The following is a 20,111-nucleotide window of genomic DNA, read 5'->3' as shown; positions in this document are numbered from 1 at the left end:
ATTGCACCTCTTTAAAATGCAGCTCAATTAAACCTAGCTCCAAGAATAATTTTCACCGACAGTTCTGAGATAAGCTGCATGTTATTCTTGGATGCGGTTGTAGGACCGGCTTTAAAATCGCATGACAAAAATATCATACACATTAAAAAAAACTGTATCACCAACGTAGCCTGGACAACATTTGCTAGTTAGATGAAGTCAGCTATCTCATCGTAGCAAAAGAGAAGCACCACCTACCGTTCTTTATGCAACTTCAACTGTCGGAGAAAGTTGGAAGTTGTTCCATCTCTGTCTGTGATTCTCTTCTTGCATGTTTTGCATATTGCATTTCGGTTTTTTGTTGACTACTTCATAGTTTATGTACCTGAAAAAAATAACTCCTTGCAGCATTTTTGAGCGTTTTTTTTTTCTTTTTAAAAAATCTGGTTAATTTGATTGGCTGTGCTACAGCTCACGCACACATACGTACGGAGTGTGGTTTGAATGAATGAATGAATGCACACTTTCTATATAATATGCATGTTAAATTTTATATTTGGGGTGAAATATCAAGTCTTTTCAAGTAAACCGGTTCAAGTCCAATTCAAGTCCCAGGTCATTGGTGTAAAAGTCCAAGTCAAGTCACAAGTCTTAGAACATTTTTTCAAGTCAAGTCTAAAGTCATAAAATTAATGACTCGAGTCTGACTCGAGTCCAAGTCATGTGACTCGAGTCCACACCTCTGAGTTTAAATGCATACAAACAGGTTTATAAGAGAGTGCTGTTTGACATGCAGGGAAAGAGCTTTGGTTGGTTTTAATCGATGTCTATTTTTAAACGGTAAGCACTAGGGCTGGGCTTATCATACCGTTCACGGTAATACCGGTGTAATGTTGGGCAACGATAAGAAAATGAAATATCGCGATAGAATATGGGTAAAACGCGCATGCGCAGTGCCTTTGTTTACATACGCACATGGCGGCGACGCAGAATGAGAAGAGCGAAAGTGGATCGTTGAATGAAACGATGAACCAGAACTGGTTTGTAAAAATGCTGCAACTTCAGTGGTGTGGAACTGGTTTAGCTTTCGTCCGTCAGATACACAACAAAGCACTATTTTTGGTAGAGCATGCTAGCGGGCCGTCGTTATTACCGTGTTGTTTGGAAAATACGCACACTTAAAATCAATCCTTTGATTTTTCTGAAAATCGACAGTGCCCCTTATAATCCCGTGTGCCTTATGTATGAATTCTGGTTGTGTTTACTGACCTCGAAACGATTTTATGTACACGGCGCTCGAAAATCTGTCAAATGTTTTAGTACGACTTTGCTAAGCTACGAAGCCGCACCGCTTGATGGATTGTCGGAGCATTACGGCTATCGTAGGCAGGAGCCTCGCGGAGTGATACGTACTGTGCTTCAACATAATATTACCGTATTGTGTGTGTATAACCTCTTTTTAAGTTTTGTGGATATTATACATGGTTATGCTGAGGATATGTCGGCCAATTTCCACTGGAAATGCCTTTGGTTAAACTGTCAGCAAGGAATTTGCACTGTTAGATTTTTATATAACTTTAATGCACATAAAAAACAGCTGCTTGTTTAAGTGAAAATACATTGATGGGTTTTTTTGCACTAATAAAGTTGTGGAGTTGTAAAGTATTTTGTCTAGTGTCAATTATATCGTCAGTTATATCGTTATCGCAAATTTTCAAATGTATATCGTGATAAATATTTTTGGTCATATCGCCCTGCTCTAGTAAGCACTGCTGTTTTGCTTGCCCTAACAAAAAATCTGTAACTCATACCAAAAACATTTTCTTTGGAAGATAAAAATACACTGCTCAAAAAAGTTCAAATTAGAGTATAGCATCATATCTGAGAGGAGATTCCAGGAGACAGGCATTTACTCTATGAGTGTTGGACAGGCCTGTAGAAGCCCCTTAACCCATTAGCAGGACAAGTATTTACTCCTTTGTGCAAGGAGGAACAGGATGAGCACTGCCAGAGCCCTACAAAATGACCTCCTGCAGGCCAATGGTGAGAATGTCTCTGACCAAAACAGGAACATGAGGGTGTCTGAGGGCCTGTCATCCTCTGCTGCTCACTGCTTGGTACCACGGAGCCCATTTGACATTTGCTATTGAATACTAAAATTGGCAGGTCCAACACTGGCACCCTGTGCATTTCACAGATGAGATTCTACAGTTCTAGGCAACTGCACCTTGACTGCCATCAGTTATCTGGATGACCCATATAGTTGATTCTGGGACAGTAAAGAATCAACTTTGATTTTTTGATTTGATTTTTTTGTACCTTGATGACTGACATGCTTAAAGACAAATTTTTGGACCCATTGTCAGACCCTACAGTGGTTGGTCTCGGATTCCTCCAGATGCACGACAATGTATATTTACAGACTGACATTTTACCAGAAATGAAAGTTACAACAGATAATTATTTTTTTAATGCATAATAGTGATGCATTCATTAGTCTTTTCAGAGCTTTTATTCATGATCTGAGATTGAAACAATAAGGTATGCTTGTGGTTCAGTTGTGCTCTGGAGGTTGCTTTGCCTTCATTTCGCCACCAGATGTTGTTCTTTGCCTCAAAACTTTGGATCTTTTTAGCCAAAAACAGAAGTAAAGCTTTAAACTTTTGAGACTTTAGGTGCCCATCGCTGGTTAAAAAATACCCCTTCACAGGAAAAAATGTTTTCTACTCTTATGATTTCTGGACAAAAGGCCCCAAATGTAGGACTCACAAAACAGACTTGAAGAATGACACAAAAAAAAGGACTTTAAGAAAGTTCAGTACAGGGGACCAAGAAAGTCACATTCCAAAACAGGAAATAAATTCCTGTTTCCAAAAGTCTTTACAAACACATATAGCACACAAAGCATACCAAAGTGTGCTTTCACACTTGCCAAAATATCACTTTTGTTGTGTGAATGTGATCCGACCCCAATCCAAACTAATTACTGTATGTTACAAGCCTAGAATGCTTTGTATTCTCACTGTTGGAAGCTATTACAGATGTGTAATAATCTGTAAAGGCTAGCAGCTAGCCATGAAATAAAGGTAAGTTCTCTGTGTTTTCCAATAGCCCAGAACAGAGCACCTTCTTCCTCTATTTACTTTTGTTGCTCCTGCCCCAGACACATCTGGCCAATTAGCAGGCTGAACATTCTCACGTGGTTTGTAGAGCTGCATTTTAGTTTGCTTGGAGTTCACTTTTACTTTTCTTTGCGTGAAAACACCCAACCTGACAAAACTGAGGCTGAGAGTGGAGACACCTGGGAAACTAGACGCGGCTGCATTAAATAAAGTGATGAGACAAGGGAAATATAACTAAAATAAAGATCTGTGAGACAAAGGATTATCAAAATAAAACAGCAAGTAACATAACAAGGAAACAACACAGAGATGATGACTTAAAAGAAGATATTCTGGAGGATAAATTAATAAATATAACAATAAATAATGTCAAAACATAGTAATTCTTCTAAGTAGACTCTGAATACTAGAGTGAAAGGACACCTCCAGAGTCACAAACAGCTTCTTCCCGTATGCCATTAAGACTATTAACAAACACTAACCCCCACACCCTACAACTGCCCACCCACCTCACTCATCTGAGGCATAGTCTGAGTAACCCTCATCACTCAGGCCACTCACACACAGACTCCACTCAGACCAAGGCTTTTCTTTTCTTTGTATATATTTCTCTTGTTTTGTATCTATCCCTCTTCATCATATATATTTATTCTGCTTGCTATATATTCCTGCTGTCTACTATTTATATTTTATTCTAGCATAGTTGGTGTGGAGCACTCACAAGTTCATTGTACATGTACAATGACAATGTGTTCCATTCTCTTAAATAACTCCATAACTAAAACTCCATTATTACCAGAAAATCAACAAAAGAACCCAACAAAACACAAGGATCATGACATCTGTAGAATAATGTATAAGTTGGGAGGGAGACCTCTCTCACTGTTGAGACAACATGGCACTGATGGAAAAAGGACACCTCGTGCATGTCTGAGAGAGGGCATTGTATTTGAAAATAAGAGCAGACTATGACTTGCCAGGAATGAGGACGTACTGGTTTTCAAATATTTCCATCGTCACAGAAGCGACTGACTGCCTTCTTACTACTGTTGACTGAAAATGATAAAATCACTAAGTCTTATGTCTGCTGTATGTTAGTAATTTGTGCTTGAACTCTTTGTTAATATGTTTATACCTCATCCAGACAAGTCTGTAAGTATTAACATACAGACCTAATTGGGGTTTTTTTAGTGGAAAGAGAGAAATATGCTTCATATCATCTGCACATGTTTGGGTTGTTTATTTTATGGTGGGGTTTTTGTGTGCGTGTTTTGTGTTTGTGCAAAATAAAAGGGAGAGCGGAAGGGGGTCTGAGTCTGTTTGTGTGTCCCACTTACCTAGTTTCTTGAACCAAAAAAGTGTGTGAACTCAAACAGCAGTGACTAAGAGTAACAATGAGACTCTTTATTCAAAACAGCACTTTAAAAGTTCAGCAAAGATTTTCTTGCAGTAAATTTGTCGATCTCCAACTGTGTTTAAGTAGTTACTGATTTAAAAAGAAAACAGAGTTTTTATTCGATTCCAGGATCGCATCAGTGTTTGGTTAAGACCTGTGGCGCCCTGTTTTTTTTTTTTCTTTTTCTTTTGTTTACAAAACATAAGGACTAAGTGAGTATGAAAACGAGCTTTCTTTGAGCCAGAACTCAAATTTGTCCAAAATGCCAGTATCGTTGCTCAGTGTACGGGCTGAATGAGTCATGCTGGATACATAAAGATTTTGAGGGTGATTACAAAGAAAACTAACCAAACAATTTGCCAATGTTATGTCTGATTATAATCCAGTGTGATACAAGTTCATCTACAGAACATCTGCTGTCCAGTTTCATCTTCTGTTACAGATATAGCAGTCTGCAAGTCGTTGTACTCTGCATTATTTAGCAGGGCTTTCCCTTTTGGCAGGACCTGACCATAGAAGCAAAATCAGACAAAACAAAACAATTTTACTGACAGGTGACCACCATTTAAAAGTAAATGATTTCCTAAATGGAAAACAAAATTAATTCCAGTCGTTGTCATGTCCCAAGAAGGTCAGCACTGCTGAGCTCATGCTGAAATTTCTTTACTGTGCTGCCATCCAAAGGACAAATGTGGTTATTGCTTTTGGAGCCAAGTATTGTTTTGTAAGAAATAAATAAAAGTCAGATCCAGTGTACTTTAATCCATCATGAAATGTAACAGTTACTTATCATCCAGCAGTTTTCAGGATGCAGAAATGCCACTTAACCTCAATGACAAGTTCATTTCTGAACAAGAAACACAAACGAATACACAGTTGAACTCATAATAATATGTTATCATTAATAAATAGCATTAATATAATATTACAATTAAATGCAAATGAATCATATTAACTCCTGTAACAAATGAAATTCCCAAATCTTGGAGTAAGATAATGTGTATTGCCTACTTTAGAGGAAATAACAATAACAGACCCCACAGACTATATATAAATGATAGATTTAGCTTCTAAGTCTACAGAGTGACCAACAGAGAAGTACTGGCTTGGTAATGGGTAGGACTATGGACTTGCTGAGGATTGTAGTCAAAAGCTGCACAGAAAGGATATATATAGACCAACTCTAAAGATAGTCCACAATCCACAGTGTTTTAGTGGCTTAGAGAACTCAAAGTGGCAGGCATCTTCTCTCCCTGTGCTGCAGAACAGAATGTTTTGTCATGTCATCGTGTAGCGAAGGAGTATGTGGAGTAGGACAGAAGTATATGCTAGAGATAGTCTATCTATCTATCTTGCTTTTACCTGCATTCTTTCTGATGCCCAACAGGGGGCGATTACTCAGGTTTCTAAAAAGCCTTCTGCTATTATAGAAGTACTTCCATACTCTCTGATGTCACTGAATACCTGGTAACTTTTTGAGGCTCAGTTGCTAGTTTTACATCATAGTGTACAGAGTATGAAATTCCTTTGTAAATTTGTCATCATTATTTGAGTCAGAAAGGTGGATAAACCAGGAAATGCTAATTGGTTAATGACTTGTTACTCATAAGCTGTTAACCAATAAGTGGTTCACTTTTCGTGTCTGACTTAAAAACACTAAGATAGCTACAAAAGACAATTAAACTGATTGTGTTATGGTGGCTATGTCCACCTTTTATATATATATAGTCCATGGACTGAGCTTGTGTGTGCATATATATATAGGCTATTCATCATACCTGACTCCATGAATCACTTTAAATCCTAGATAAGCACTTTAGCTTCATCAATGGAGGACGTGATAATGGTTTCAGCCAGCTGTTGGGCCAGTAGGTTGAGATCACTGTCATGTGACATCTGTTCTCTTTTTTTGGCAGCCAGAACCCACTTAGTAATATCACATGACAGAGCCTGTGCAAAAGTCTCTATAGTTGGTTCATGCAGAGGTGCTACTTCGAAACTGCCTCTCCCCAAATCATCTGTAGACAGCGACTGCATGAGATGCTCCATCAGTTCCACATGAGGGTCGCTGATCAAAGCGTCTCCGTTGTCCTCCTTGTCCTTTGGCGTTGGTGGAGGAGGCGAGGGTAGGAAAACCTTTGCCAGGCCTCCTTTTAGCTTACGGGCGAAGCTGCTTCTGCTCCTCTCCAGCTCTGGGAGAAGAGGCGTGGTCGGTGGGGCGTCGGGGTAGTCGAGGGATCCCACAGCGGGAAGCCCTGACTGGGATAGAGGTGGATGGCAAGGCTGGGTAGAAGTCTGGTGTTCTTGGTCTCTTCTAGATTTATCCTCCAAACACTGGTGTTCACCCTTGTTGTTCTCCATCTCTATTTCAGCACCCTCCATGTGGTCCTTTAAGTTTCTTCCTCTACACACTTCACTCAGAGCGATCTCAATCACTGCGGATGCTAGCGCCTCAGCTAGCATTTCATGCTCTTGGTTATAAATGGACTCCTCAGGTTCTACTGTTTCCTTTTGGCTAAAAACTGATCGAAGTATGTGCTCTGACATGTTTTGGGCAAACTCCCCGAGAGCCTCTGTGTTTAGGGGGCTTGTTTTGAGGCCTTCGGGAATACCAGGGTCTTGTGGAGGGGGCTCTGGCATCCTCGAATCTGCACTTTCTGTCTTCATTGGATCCTGTGTGGATAAAAACAATAATCTCTGTGAAAGTGCAGGGGATATTGATTTTCCTGCAGCTTCTTTTCAGCTACAGAAGGTAATGGAAAGCAAAGAAAAATAACCTCTGGTTTGGACTGCTTGTTTGGAAAATTAGTTTATTTTTGCACTTTTATTTGAATATTACTTGCCAGCGTGCTCAGTGTAAGCTAAGTACGATGTCAATATTTCCCTTGGTGTATGCTTTCTCCTTTCATCCCCCAAAGAAACATTTTTCTTATCCCTCAGCTGTTTCAGATTAGACAAGAAATAAAATGAGATCACAAGAATGCTACAAGTACAAGAAAAATCAAACAAGAAAGTCTAGCAAGGAGAGCATAGAGAAAGAATAACGAGACAGAAATAATAGAGGAAGTCCCCTTGCAGAATGAGATGGAAAGTAAGATTAAGGCCTCAACCACAGCCTGTCACCATATGAGCTGTCAGCCAGCCAGGATGTGACAACCAGGAAGTTCGGTTTGCTATTAGATTAGCACGAAACACTCTGTTGGTCTCAAGTAGCACCAACTCGCCCGACAGCTGATGCACAATTTGTACAGAAATGAGGAAAGGTTTGTTACCCGGAGAGCAAATGATGATAGCTTTTGACAGGCGTAATAATTTTCTAGAAGGTCTTTGTTTTTCAAGTCCAGCTTCATTTCGAGGCTCCGCGTGTGCAGTATTGACATTAAATAGCATAAAATTTCCTACAGCTGCCACTGTTCTAAAGAGTCAGATTGAATAAATTTCAGGCAGCCTGTTTTGTTTTACTAATTCCTCTTATGTTAAATTAATAGTTTGATATTGTAAAAGACACTAAGCCTTTCTTTATTTCCTCTTTTTGAGAGTTCAATGAGAAGATAATTACCAACAACATCCAACAACATCCAAACACTGTGGTGGTAATAAAAGTCTGCCTGGCACCATCTCTAAAGCTTACTCATCTCTCCTCTATCTCATTGTAGCAAAAGAGAAGGACCACCTACTGTTCTTTATGTAACTTCAACTGTTGGAGAAAGTTGGAAGTTGTTCCATCTCTGTCTGTGATTCTTTTCTTGCATGTTTTGCATATTGCATTTCGGTTTTTTGTTGACTACTTCATAGTTTATGTACCTGAAAAAAATAAAATTTTTAAGGGTTTTTTTTTTTCTTTTTAAAAAAAATCTGGTTAATTTGATTGGCTGTGCTACAGCTCACGCACACATACGTACGGAGTGTGGTTTGAATACATGATGCACACTTTCTATACAATATGCATGTAAAATTTTATATTTGGGGTGAAATATCAAGTCTTTTCAAGTAAACCGGTTCAAGTCCAATTCAAGTCCCAGGTCATTGGTGTAAAAGTCCAAGTCAAGTCACAAGTCTTAGAACATTTTTTCAAGTCAAGTTTAAAGTCATAAAATTAATGACTCGAGTCTGACTCGAGTCCAAGTCATGTGACTCGAGTCCACACCTCTGAGTTTAAATGCATACAAACAGGTTTATAAGAGAGTGCTGTTTGACATGCAGGGAAAGAGCTTTGGTTGGTTTTAATCGATGTCTATTTTTAAACGGGTAAGCACTAGGGCTGGGCTGTATCATACCGTTCACGGTAATACTGGTGTAATGTTGGGCAATGATAAGAAAAGGAAATATCGCGATAGAATATGGGTAAAACGCGCATGCGCAGTGCCTTTGTTTACATACGCACATGGCGGCGACGCAGAATGAGAAGAGCGAAAGTGGATCGTTGAATGAAACAGATGAACCAGAACTGGTTTGTAAAAATGCTGCAACTTCATGGTGTGGAACTGGTTTAGCTTTCGTCCGTCAGATACACAACAAAGCACTATTTTTGGTAGAGCATGCTAGCGGGCCGTCGTTATTACCGTGTTGTTTGGAAAATACGCACACTTAAAATCAATCCTTTGATTTTTCTGAAAATCGACAGTGCCCCTTATAATCCCGTGTGCCTTATGTATGAATTCTGGTTGTGTTTACTGACCTCGAAACGATTTTATGTACACGGCGCTCGAAAATCTGTCAAATGTTTTAGTACGACTTTGCTAAGCTACGAAGCCGCACCGCTTGATGGATTGTCGGAGCATTACGGCTATCGTAGGCAGGAGCCTCGCGGAGTGATACGTACTGTGCTTCAACATAATATTACCGTATTGTGTGTGTATAACCTCTTTTTAAGTTTTGTGGATATTATACATGGTTATGCTGAGGATATGTCGGCCAATTTCCACTGGAAATGCCTTTTGGTTAAACTGTCAGCAAGGAATTTGCACTGTTACGTTTTTATATAACTTTAATGCACATAAAAAACAGCTGCTTGTTTAAGTGAAAATACATTGATGGGGTTTTTTTTGCACTAATAAAGTTGTGGAGTTGTAAAGTATTTTGTCTAGTGTCATTTATATCGTCAGTTATATCGTTATTGCAAATTTTCAAATGTGTATCGTGATAAATATTTTTGGTCATATCGCCCTGCTCTAGTAAGCACTGCTGTTTTGCTTGCCCTAACAAAAAATCTGTAACTCATACCAAAAACATTTTCTTTGGAAGATAAAAATACACTGCTCAAAAAAGTTCAAATTAGAGTATAGCATCATATCTGAGAGGAGATTCCAGGAGACAGGCATTTACTCTATGAGTGTTGGACAGGCCTGTAGAAGCCCCTTGACCCATTAGCAGGACAAGTATTTACTCCTTTGTGCAAGGAGGAACAGGATGAGCACTGCCAGAGCCCTACAAAATGACCTCCTGCAGGCCAATGGTGAGAATGTCTCTGACCAAAACAGGAACATGAGGGTGTCTGAGGGCCTGTCATCCTCTGCTGCTCACTGCTTGGTACCACGGAGCCCATTTGACATTTGCTATTGAATACTAAAATTGGCAGGTCCAACACTGGCACCCTGTGCATTTCACAGATGAGATTCTACAGTTCTAGGCAACTGCACCTTGACTGCCATCAGTTATCTGGATGACCCATATAGTTGATTCTGGGACAGTAAAGAATCAACTTTGATTTTTTGATTTGATTTTTTTGTACCTTGATGACTGACATGCTTAAAGACAAATTTTTGGACCCATTGTCAGACCCTACAGTGGTTGGTCTCGGATTCCTCCAGATGCACGACAATGTATATTTACAGACTGACATTTTACCAGAAATGAAAGTTACAACAGATAATTATTTTTTTAATGCATAATAGTGATGCATTCATTAGTCTTTTCAGAGCTTTTATTCATGATCTGAGATTGAAACAATAAGGTATGCTTGTGGTTCAGTTGTGCTCTGGAGGTTGCTTTGCCTTCATTTCGCCACCAGATGTTGTTCTTTGCCTCAAAACTTTGGATCTTTTTAGCCAAAAACAGAAGTAAAGCTTTAAACTTTTGAGACTTTAGGTGCCCATCGCTGGTTAAAAAATACCCCTTCACAGGAAAAAATGTTTTCTACTCTTATGATTTCTGGACAAAAGGCCCCAAATGTAGGACTCACAAAACAGACTTGAAGAATGACACAAAAAAAAAAGGACTTTAAGAAAGTTCAGTACAGGGGACCAAGAAAGTCACATTCCAAAACAGGAAATAAATTCCTGTTTCCAAAAGTCTTTACAAACACATATAGCACACAAAGCATACCAAAGTGTGCTTTCACACTTGCCAAAATATCACTTTTGTTGTGTGAATGTGATCCGACCCCAATCCAAACTAATTACTGTATGTTACAAGCCTAGAATGCTTTGTATTCTCACTGTTGGAAGCTATTACAGATGTGTAATAATCTGTAAAGGCTAGCAGCTAGCCATGAAATAAAGGTAAGTTCTCTGTGTTTTCCAATAGCCCAGAACAGAGCACCTTCTTCCTCTATTTACTTTTGTTGCTCCTGCCCCAGACACATCTGGCCAATTAGCAGGCTGAACATTCTCACGTGGTTTGTAGAGCTGCATTTTAGTTTGCTTGGAGTTCACTTTTACTTTTCTTTGCGTGAAAACACCCAACCTGACAAAACTGAGGCTGAGAGTGGAGACACCTGGGAAACTAGACGCGGCTGCATTAAATAAAGTGATGAGACAAGGGAAATATAACTAAAATAAAGATCTGTGAGACAAAGGATTATCAAAATAAAACAGCAAGTAACATAACAAGGAAACAACACAGAGATGATGACTTAAAATAAGATATTCTGGAGGATAAATTAATAAATATAACAATAAATAATGTCAAAACATAGTAATTCTTCTAAGTAGACTCTGAATACTAGAGTGAAAGGACACCTCCAGAGTCACAAACAGCTTCTTCCCGTACGCCATTAAGACTATTAACAAACACTAACCCCCACACCCTACAACTGCCCACCCACCTCACTCATCTGAGGCATAGTCTGAGTAACCCTCATCACTCAGGCCACTCACACACAGACTCCACTCAGACCAAGGCTTTTCTTTTCTTTGTATATATTTCTCTTGTTTTGTATCTATCCCTCTTCATCATATATATTTATTCTGCTTGCTATTTATTCCTGCTGTCTACTATTTATATTTTATTCTAGCATAGTTGGTGTGGAGCACTCACAAGTTCATTGTACATGTACAATGACAATGTGTTCCATTCTCTTAAATAACTCCATAACTAAAACTCCATTATTACCAGAAAATCAACAAAAGAACCCAACAAAACACAAGGATCATGACATCTGTAGAATAATGTATAAGTTGGGAGGGAGACCTCTCTCACTGTTGAGACAACATGGCACTGATGGAAAAAGGACACCTCGTGCATGTCTGAGAGAGGGCATTGTATTTGAAAATAAGAGCAGACTATGACTTGCCAGGAATGAGGACGTACTGGTTTTCAAATATTTCCATCGTCACAGAAGCGACTGACTGCCTTCTTACTACTGTTGACTGAAAATGATAAAAGCACTAAGTCTTATGTCTGCTGTATGTTAGTAATTTGTGCTTGAACTCTTTGTTAATATGTTTATACCTCATCCAGACAAGTCTGTAAGTATTAACATACAGACCTAATTGGGGTTTTTTTAGTGGAAAGAGAGAAATATGCTTCATATCATCTGCACATGTTTGGGTTGTTTATTTTATGGTGGGGTTTTTGTGTGCGTGTTTTGTGTTTGTGCAAAATAAAAGGGAGGGCGGAAGGGGGTCTGAGTCTGTTTGTGTGTCCCACTTACCTAGTTTCTTGAACCAAAAAAGTGTGTGAACTCAAACAGCAGTGACTAAGAGGAACAATGAGACTCTTTATTCAAAACAGCACTTTAAAAGTTCAGCAAAGATTTTCTTGCAGTAAATTTGTCGATCTCCAACTGTGTTTAAGTAGTTACTGATTTAAAAAGAAAACAGAGTTTTTATTCGATTCCAGGATCGCATCAGTGTTTGGTTAAGACCTGTGGCGCCCTGTTTTTTTTTTTTCTTTTTCTTTTTGTTCTTCCAAGACCTGACATCAAGGACTAAGTGAGTATGAAAACGAGCTTTCTTTGAGCCAGAACACAAATTTGTCCAAAATGCCAGTATCGTTGCTCAGTGTACGGGCTGAATGAGTCATGCTGGATACATAAAGATTTTGAGGGTGATTACAAAGAAAACTAACCAAACAATTTGCCAGTGTTATGTCTGATTATAATCCAGTGTGATACAAGTTCATCTACAGAACATCTGCTGTCCAGTTTCATCTTCTGTTACAGATATAGCAGTCTGCAAGTCGTTGTACTCTGCATTATTTAGCAGGGCTTTCCCTTTTGGCAGGACCTGACCATAGAAGCAAAATCAGACAAAACAAAACAATTTTACTGACAGGTGACCACCATTTAAAAGTAAATGATTTCCTAAATGGAAAACAAAATTAATTCCAGTCGTTGTCATGTCCCAAGAAGGTCAGCACTGCTGAGCTCATGCTGAAATTTCTTTACTGTGCTGCCATCCAAAGGACAAATGTGGTTATTGCTTTTGGAGCCAAGTATTGTTTTGTAAGAAATAAATAAAAGTCAGATCCAGTGTACTTTAATCCATCATGAAATGTAACAGTTACTTATCATCCAGCAGTTTTCAGGATGCAGAAATGCCACTTAACCTCAATGACAAGTTCATTTCTGAACAAGAAACACAAACGAATACACAGTTGAACTCATAATAATATGTTATCATTAATAAATAGCATTAATATAATATTACAATTAAATGCAAATGAATCATATTAACTCCTGTAACAAATGAAATTCCCAAATCTTGGAGTAAGATAATGTGTATTGCCTACTTTAGAGGAAATAACAATAACAGACCCCACAGACTATATATAAATGATAGATTTAGCTTCTAAGTCTACAGAGTGACCAACAGAGAAGTACTGGCTTGGTAATGGGTAGGACTATGGACTTGCTGAGGATTGTAGTCAAAAGCTGCACAGAAAGGATATATATAGACCAACTCTAAAGATAGTCCACAATCCACAGTGTTTTAGTGGCTTAGAGAACTCAAAGTGGCAGGCATCTTCTCTCCCTGTGCTGCAGAACAGAATGTTTTGTCATGTCATCGTGTAGCGAAGGAGTATGTGGAGTAGGACAGAAGTATATGCTAGAGATAGTCTATCTATCTATCTTGCTTTTACCTGCATTCTTTCTGATGCCCAACAGGGGGCGATTACTCAGGTTTCTAAAAAGCCTTCTGCTATTATAGAAGTACTTCCATACTCTCTGATGTCACTGAATACCTGGTAACTTTTTGAGGCTCAGTTGCTAGTTTTACATCATAGTGTACAGAGTATGAAATTCCTTTGTAAATTTGTCATCATTATTTGAGTCAGAAAGGTGGATAAACCAGGAAATGCTAATTGGTTAATGACTTGTTACTCATAAGCTGTTAACCAATAAGTGGTTCACTTTTCGTGTCTGACTTAAAAACACTAAGATAGCTACAAAAGACAATTAAACTGATTGTGTTATGGTGGCTATGTCCACCTTTTATGTATATATAGTCCATGGACTGAGCTTGTGTGTGCATATATATATAGGCTATTCATCATACCTGACTCCATGAATCACTTTAAATCCTAGATAAGCACTTTAGCTTCATCAATGGAGGACGTGATAATGGTTTCAGCCAGCTGTTGGGCCAGTAGGTTGAGATCACTGTCATGTGACATCTGTTCTCTTTTTTTGGCAGCCAGAACCCACTTAGTAATATCACATGACAGAGCCTGTGCAAAAGTCTCTATAGTTGGTTCATGCAGAGGTGCTACTTCGAAACTGCCTCTCCCCAAATCATCTGTAGACAGCGACTGCATGAGATGCTCCATCAGTTCCACATGAGGGTCGCTGATCAAAGCGTCTCCGTTGTCCTCCTTGTCCTTTGGCGTTGGTGGAGGAGGCGAGGGTAGGAAAACCTTTGCCAGGCCTCCTTTTAGCTTACGGGCGAAGCTGCTTCTGCTCCTCTCCAGCTCTGGGAGAAGAGGCGTGGTCGGTGGGGCGTCGGGGTAGTCGAGGGATCCCACAGCGGGAAGCCCTGACTGGGATAGAGGTGGATGGCAAGGCTGGGTAGAAGTCTGGTGTTCTTGGTCTCTTCTAGATTTATCCTCCAAACACTGGTGTTCACCCTTGTTGTTCTCCATCTCTATTTCAGCACCCTCCATGTGGTCCTTTAAGTTTCTTCCTCTACACACTTCACTCAGAGCGATCTCAATCACTGCGGATGCTAGCGTCTCAGCTAGCATTTCATGCTCTTGGTTATAAATGGACTCCTCAGGTTCTACTGTTTCCTTTTGGCTAAAAACTGATCGAAGTATGTGCTCTGACATGTTTTGGGCAAACTCCCCGAGAGCCTCTGTGTTTAGGGGGCTTGTTTTGAGGCCTTCGGGAATACCAGGGTCTTGTGGAGGGGGCTCTGGCATCCTTGAATCTGCACTTTCTGTCTTCATTGGATCCTGTGTGGATAAAAACAATAATCTCCGTGAAAGTGCAGGGGATATTGATTTTCCTGCAGCTTCTTTTCAGCTACAGAAGGTAATGGAAAGCAAAGAAAAATAACCTCTGGTTTGGACTGCTTGTTTGGAAAATTAGTTTATTTTTGCACTTTTATTTGAATATTACTTGCCAGCGTGCTCAGTGTAAGCTAAGTACGATGTCAATATTTCCCTTGGTGTATGCTTTCTCCTTTCATCCCCCAAAGAAACATTTTTCTTATCCCTCAGCTGTTTCAGATTAGACAAGAAATAAAATGAGATCACAAGAATGCTACAAGTACAAGAAAAATCAAACAAGAAAGTCTAGCAAGGAGAGCATAGAGAAAGAATAACGAGACAGAAATAATAGAGGAAGTCCCCTTGCAGAATGAGATGGAAAGTAAGATTAAGGCCTCAACCACAGCCTGTCACCATATGAGCTGTCAGCCAGCCAGGATGTGACAACCAGGAAGTTCGGTTTGCTATTAGATTAGCACGAAACACTCTGTTGGTCTCAAGTAGCACCAACTTGCCCGACAGCTGATGCACAATTTGTACAGAAATGAGGAAAGGTTTGTTACCCGGAGAGCAAATGATGATAGCTTTTGACAGGCGTAATAATTTTCTAGAAGGTCTTTGTTTTTCAAGTCCAGCTTCATTTCGAGGCTCCGCGTGTGCAGTATTGACATTAAATAGCATAAAATTTCCTACAGCTGCCACTGTTCTAAAGAGTCAGATTGAATAAATTTCAGGCAGCCTGTTTTGTTTTACTAATTCCTCTTATGTTAAATTAATAGTTTGATATTGTAAAAGACACTAAGCCTTTCTTTATTTCCTCTTTTTGAGAGTTCAATGAGAAGATAATTACCAACAACATCCAACAACATCCAAACACTGTGGTGGTAATAAAAGTCTGCCTGGCACCATCTCTAAAGCTTACTCATTAACTTTATGTGTTATTTGTTTAAATCTCTCAAAATATGACAATTAAGAACAGCATGTTTTATTTTTTATGGGGGTTATAGGGGAATGTTTTTCTTTCTTATTTGTCTGGCTGCGAGCAGATGAGCTATTGATCTTCTGATGTAATTCTTGGCAAAATGTGGCCTTTTACATAAACATTACTCATGACATTTGAGAGCACAAACAGGCTTGTGTAATGGGATTTGCCCTTATTGTTAAAGTTATATCTTATTTTAAACATACCTTACTATTAGTATGCTTCTTGACTCAGAAACTACAAAAACAATGTGACACATTGTGAGATGTGTGTCACCACAGTGTGTCACTTAGTGTAGTAGGCCTATGACCACATGGTGTGAAATTCTGGTTAACTTAATAGGCGTTAAGCTGCATCCATATAGGGAGCAACCACAGCAACGTTGTGACCAGACACCAGAGAAAGTCAATGAATTTCAGTACTTATGGGTGAAAAAAACTGCTGACAATGTGAAGTAGGTGGAGATATACTTTTTTAACTTCAAGACGAGCGATTGAAGCAATTACCAACAGGAGCATAGGACACTGGTGACTGGCCTATGATTGGACAGTAAATACACTGAACTGAAGTGAAGCTTGAAATGACCACTAGCAACAAACTGTCAGCTTCAAAGGGATGTGAGATGTGCGAATTGCTCCCTGTGCTTTATTAGTATTAGTGTAACTTTGGCTGACTAATTAATTACTTCCATCAAATTGTTTCATCTAAAATACTGGGGGGATAACACCTTTTAACTACTTATCACTGAGTACTAGTTAGGTTGTGTTTCAAGGTATGTTTAGGCTGGCATAGAAAGATAAAAAGACACTTATTTAAAATGCATCTTATTTTAATACTTCCTAGTTGCCCTGCGACAGACTGGCGACCTGTCCAGGGTGTACCACGCTTCTCGCTCTATGACAGCTGGGATAGGCTCCAGCATCCTGCGCGACCCTGAAAGGGATAAGCGGAAGCGAATGGATGGATGGATGGATAGTTGCTAAGTATTCCTTTTGACTCAGAAATTACAAAGCAGATTAAACTGCTTTCGGTATAGCTTGATCTAACTAGATTACAAAGACATTAATACCTTCAAACAGCAGTTATAGCCGCTGAAAATAATATCTTCTATCAGTCCTTGCTCTGTGTTAATTTGGTTGTTTATTGGGACTAGAAAGCAGATGAGACGAGCTTATTTAAGGTCTCAGGCCTGGAGCCTGGAGACTGGTTGGTAAGTCTGTGGCAACCTATGGTTGCTATGGGAAAATGTGTAATCTCAGTTGGCAAATTATTAATGGGAGTCTCTGGATGACATCGACTGTAAAGAGGGTGCTGCACTTGACACCTGCTTTTGTTTGCTTTGGTAGCTCGAAAGTTTCTGCAGTTTACACGTAAGATGACTTTTCTGCAAACACAAGACAGACTTGGAAACTAGCTCGGTGAGCTGTAGTGAAACTTGAAAAAGCGCAATGGAAACCAGACATGATGAACATTCACCTTGAAAATAACATTTGTGCCTTACCAGTGTAACAATCACATTTCAAAATATGAAAAGTTTCTGGTTCATGTCTTACTTTTTACTGTTTAACTACAGCTTTGGGAATAGTTTGCAAGTGTTTACAGACCTGTTGAATACTTATTTCTTTTTTTCAAATGGTTGTTTTCAGATGGTAACCAACAGATCTATAGACCTGTATTTTAAGTATGTCTTCTCTCTCGCAAAGCCCACAGTGTGTTACTGAATTTGTTAGCACTTGCTAACATAATTGCAATCAAATGTTCTCATCTAAACTACTGAAAATAATACCTTGCAACCATTCCTCACGAAGTACCAATTCTGGTGTTTTTTGGCAGAGACTTTGTTGTTGTTTTAGTTTGCTTTCTGAATGAGGAACTACAAAACAGATTAGGCAAGATGGAAGACAAAAATAAAGAGAGGGGGCTAACGATATAGTTACTCCTCTCAACACAGCTTTACTTTGCTAGTACAGAAATGCATTACCGGTAATGGCATAAAACTGTATTTTCTAAACTAATGAAAATAAGAATTTTGAAGCAATCCTCAGTTCTAGTTGAATTGTAATAATGAGTCAGAAATGTGGAACTAAAATTAGTACCGTGAACGACTTCCTTAACTTCAGTTTCATCACAGTTATTGTGTTATTATTAGCTTACGGTCTCTGAATCTGGCTGTGAATGTCAGAATTGGCATTAATGGCCTTCTAGGCTGACTGGTTCAGTTGCAGCTTTTAGAGGATCGTTTACCTCTTGAATGTAAATATAAATTAAAAACAATAATTTTCTCCTTCCCATTGTTTTCCTCATGTAGCCACAATGTAAAAATGATTTTTACTTTACTGGCATACATGTTGCACATTTAATATGGTGTGTCACACCATTATCCTGTCATTACCCATTAATTTGACCACCATCCTCTGTTCAAAATGGACAGAGCCCAAAGATGAGGTTGAGACTGGGAATGAAGTGCAGATGTGGAGTAAATTGCAGCTAAAACAAAAAATGTTTTTCTCTTGGCAATATGACTTGGACCTCCACATGGAGACAGGAACATTTGGGCCTGTGATTGCTGTGTTACACAATCCTGTGAGTCCCTAATTTGATTACACTAACACACCTCGCCTACTCTCTCTAGCGCCCACGCTAACAGCACAAAGGCAGGTCAGAGATGCAAATTACTGGTTAAAAAAAAAAGCCGATGCCTACAATGACCTTCTGTTTAACCTTTATTTCTTCCTCTTCCAGTTTCAGTGTTACAATCCAAAGTTTTTCTTTTGCTTTGTATCTTGTCTCAACCTATCTTGAATTTGGTTGAGTCTTTGAAAGCTCAAGAACATCCGTACAAATAAGGATTTACAAATTTACTCATGCAACTAGACTTCTGCCCAAACAGAACCAGAATCAACTCACAGTGTACAATGTATGAAGTACGGCAGCTCAAAATGGCCAGCTTCTGATTTTTAAAGGTATATGGCAAGACTCAGGAGGAATCTTGAAGGCCATTTGGATACGATTAAAAGTAAAAGTTACATGCCTCAAAAGTTACGTACTACAGAATTGTATAAAAATAAAAATAAACAAGATGCAGTAAATATCAGGCAACTTAAACTGCCTACATTTAGAGAAACTTACCAGCTGGGAGAAGAGTGACAGTTGACGCTTTAATGCAGCCAGTGCAAATGAGTTTACAAGGAAGTGGTTTGACAAAGAAGTTCAGAAGTTTTACTCACTTCCTGTGTGTGTGTGCTGTGTGTGTGTGTGTTTGTGTGTGTGTGTGTCTGTGTGTCGTGTGTGTGTGTGTGTGTGTGTGTGTGTGTGTGTGTGTGTGTGTGTGTGAGAGAGAGAGGAGAGAGAGAGATGATCAGCCATTGTGCATAAATATAACTCACTGACACAACAAAAAATGACACATTCATGGGCATTAGATGAACCTATTTGGGTCTGATATAAAACGGTTCTGTCAGCTTAATCGTCTTCCTTTGTTCATGAGTTAAAACAGAAGAGGATCAGATGAAGGGCAGAGGAGGAGAGGTTATGAAGGAGGTAAAGCATTCCAGATGCTCGCCATTTACTCTTTTAAAAATACAGTACTCTTATTTACAGTTTGGTGCACCGCAATGGTCAAACAATTTTATGTATGAAAGGAAAACTCACCATGTTGTGCTCATTTGCAGGCTTGTATTTATTTTGTGCTTTGTCTAGAAGGTTTACACACTCGCATGTTCAGAAAACACATTACATTGCTGCAATACCTTTTTTTAAATCTTTTGTTTACAATGCTTACAAATGTTGATGACTTTGCTTAAACCTTTGTTTAAAAAAATAAATAAAAACCTTTATTAATAATTATAGATGGGTCTGAAACGTGTAGCCAAAACAAAAGTGCCTGCATTCTTTTCAATGGCCTCAAAGGGAGCAATGGCTGTGGTTACAACAGCACTTTTGGTCTTATAGACGTAAGTGGACTAGTTCTAAAACACTCAAA

General features: G+C 39.1%; 1 protein-coding gene across 1 annotated transcript; it reads right to left on the bottom strand.

Moving 5' to 3' along the window:
* Positions 1 to 11,528: 11,528 nt before the first annotated feature.
* On the bottom strand, positions 11,529 to 19,304 carry si:dkey-171c9.3. Its single transcript, XM_005946752.3, has 2 exons — positions 19,259 to 19,304; positions 11,529 to 15,111 (listed from the first exon to the last, which is right to left on the bottom strand). Exon 2 carries the CDS (start codon positions 15,103 to 15,105, stop codon positions 14,242 to 14,244), a length of 864 nt encoding a protein of 287 aa, XP_005946814.1. The 5' UTR covers positions 15,106 to 15,111; positions 19,259 to 19,304; the 3' UTR covers positions 11,529 to 14,241.
* Positions 19,305 to 20,111: the final 807 nt, after the last annotated feature.

The sequence above is a fragment of the Haplochromis burtoni genome, unplaced genomic scaffold (assembly GCF_018398535.1).
Source record: "Haplochromis burtoni strain Fernald_Lab_line unplaced genomic scaffold, NCSU_Asbu1 Contig_484, whole genome shotgun sequence".
Classification (NCBI taxonomy): Eukaryota; Metazoa; Chordata; class Actinopteri; order Cichliformes; family Cichlidae; genus Haplochromis; species Haplochromis burtoni.
This window is presented reverse-complemented; position numbering and strand designations above follow the sequence as displayed.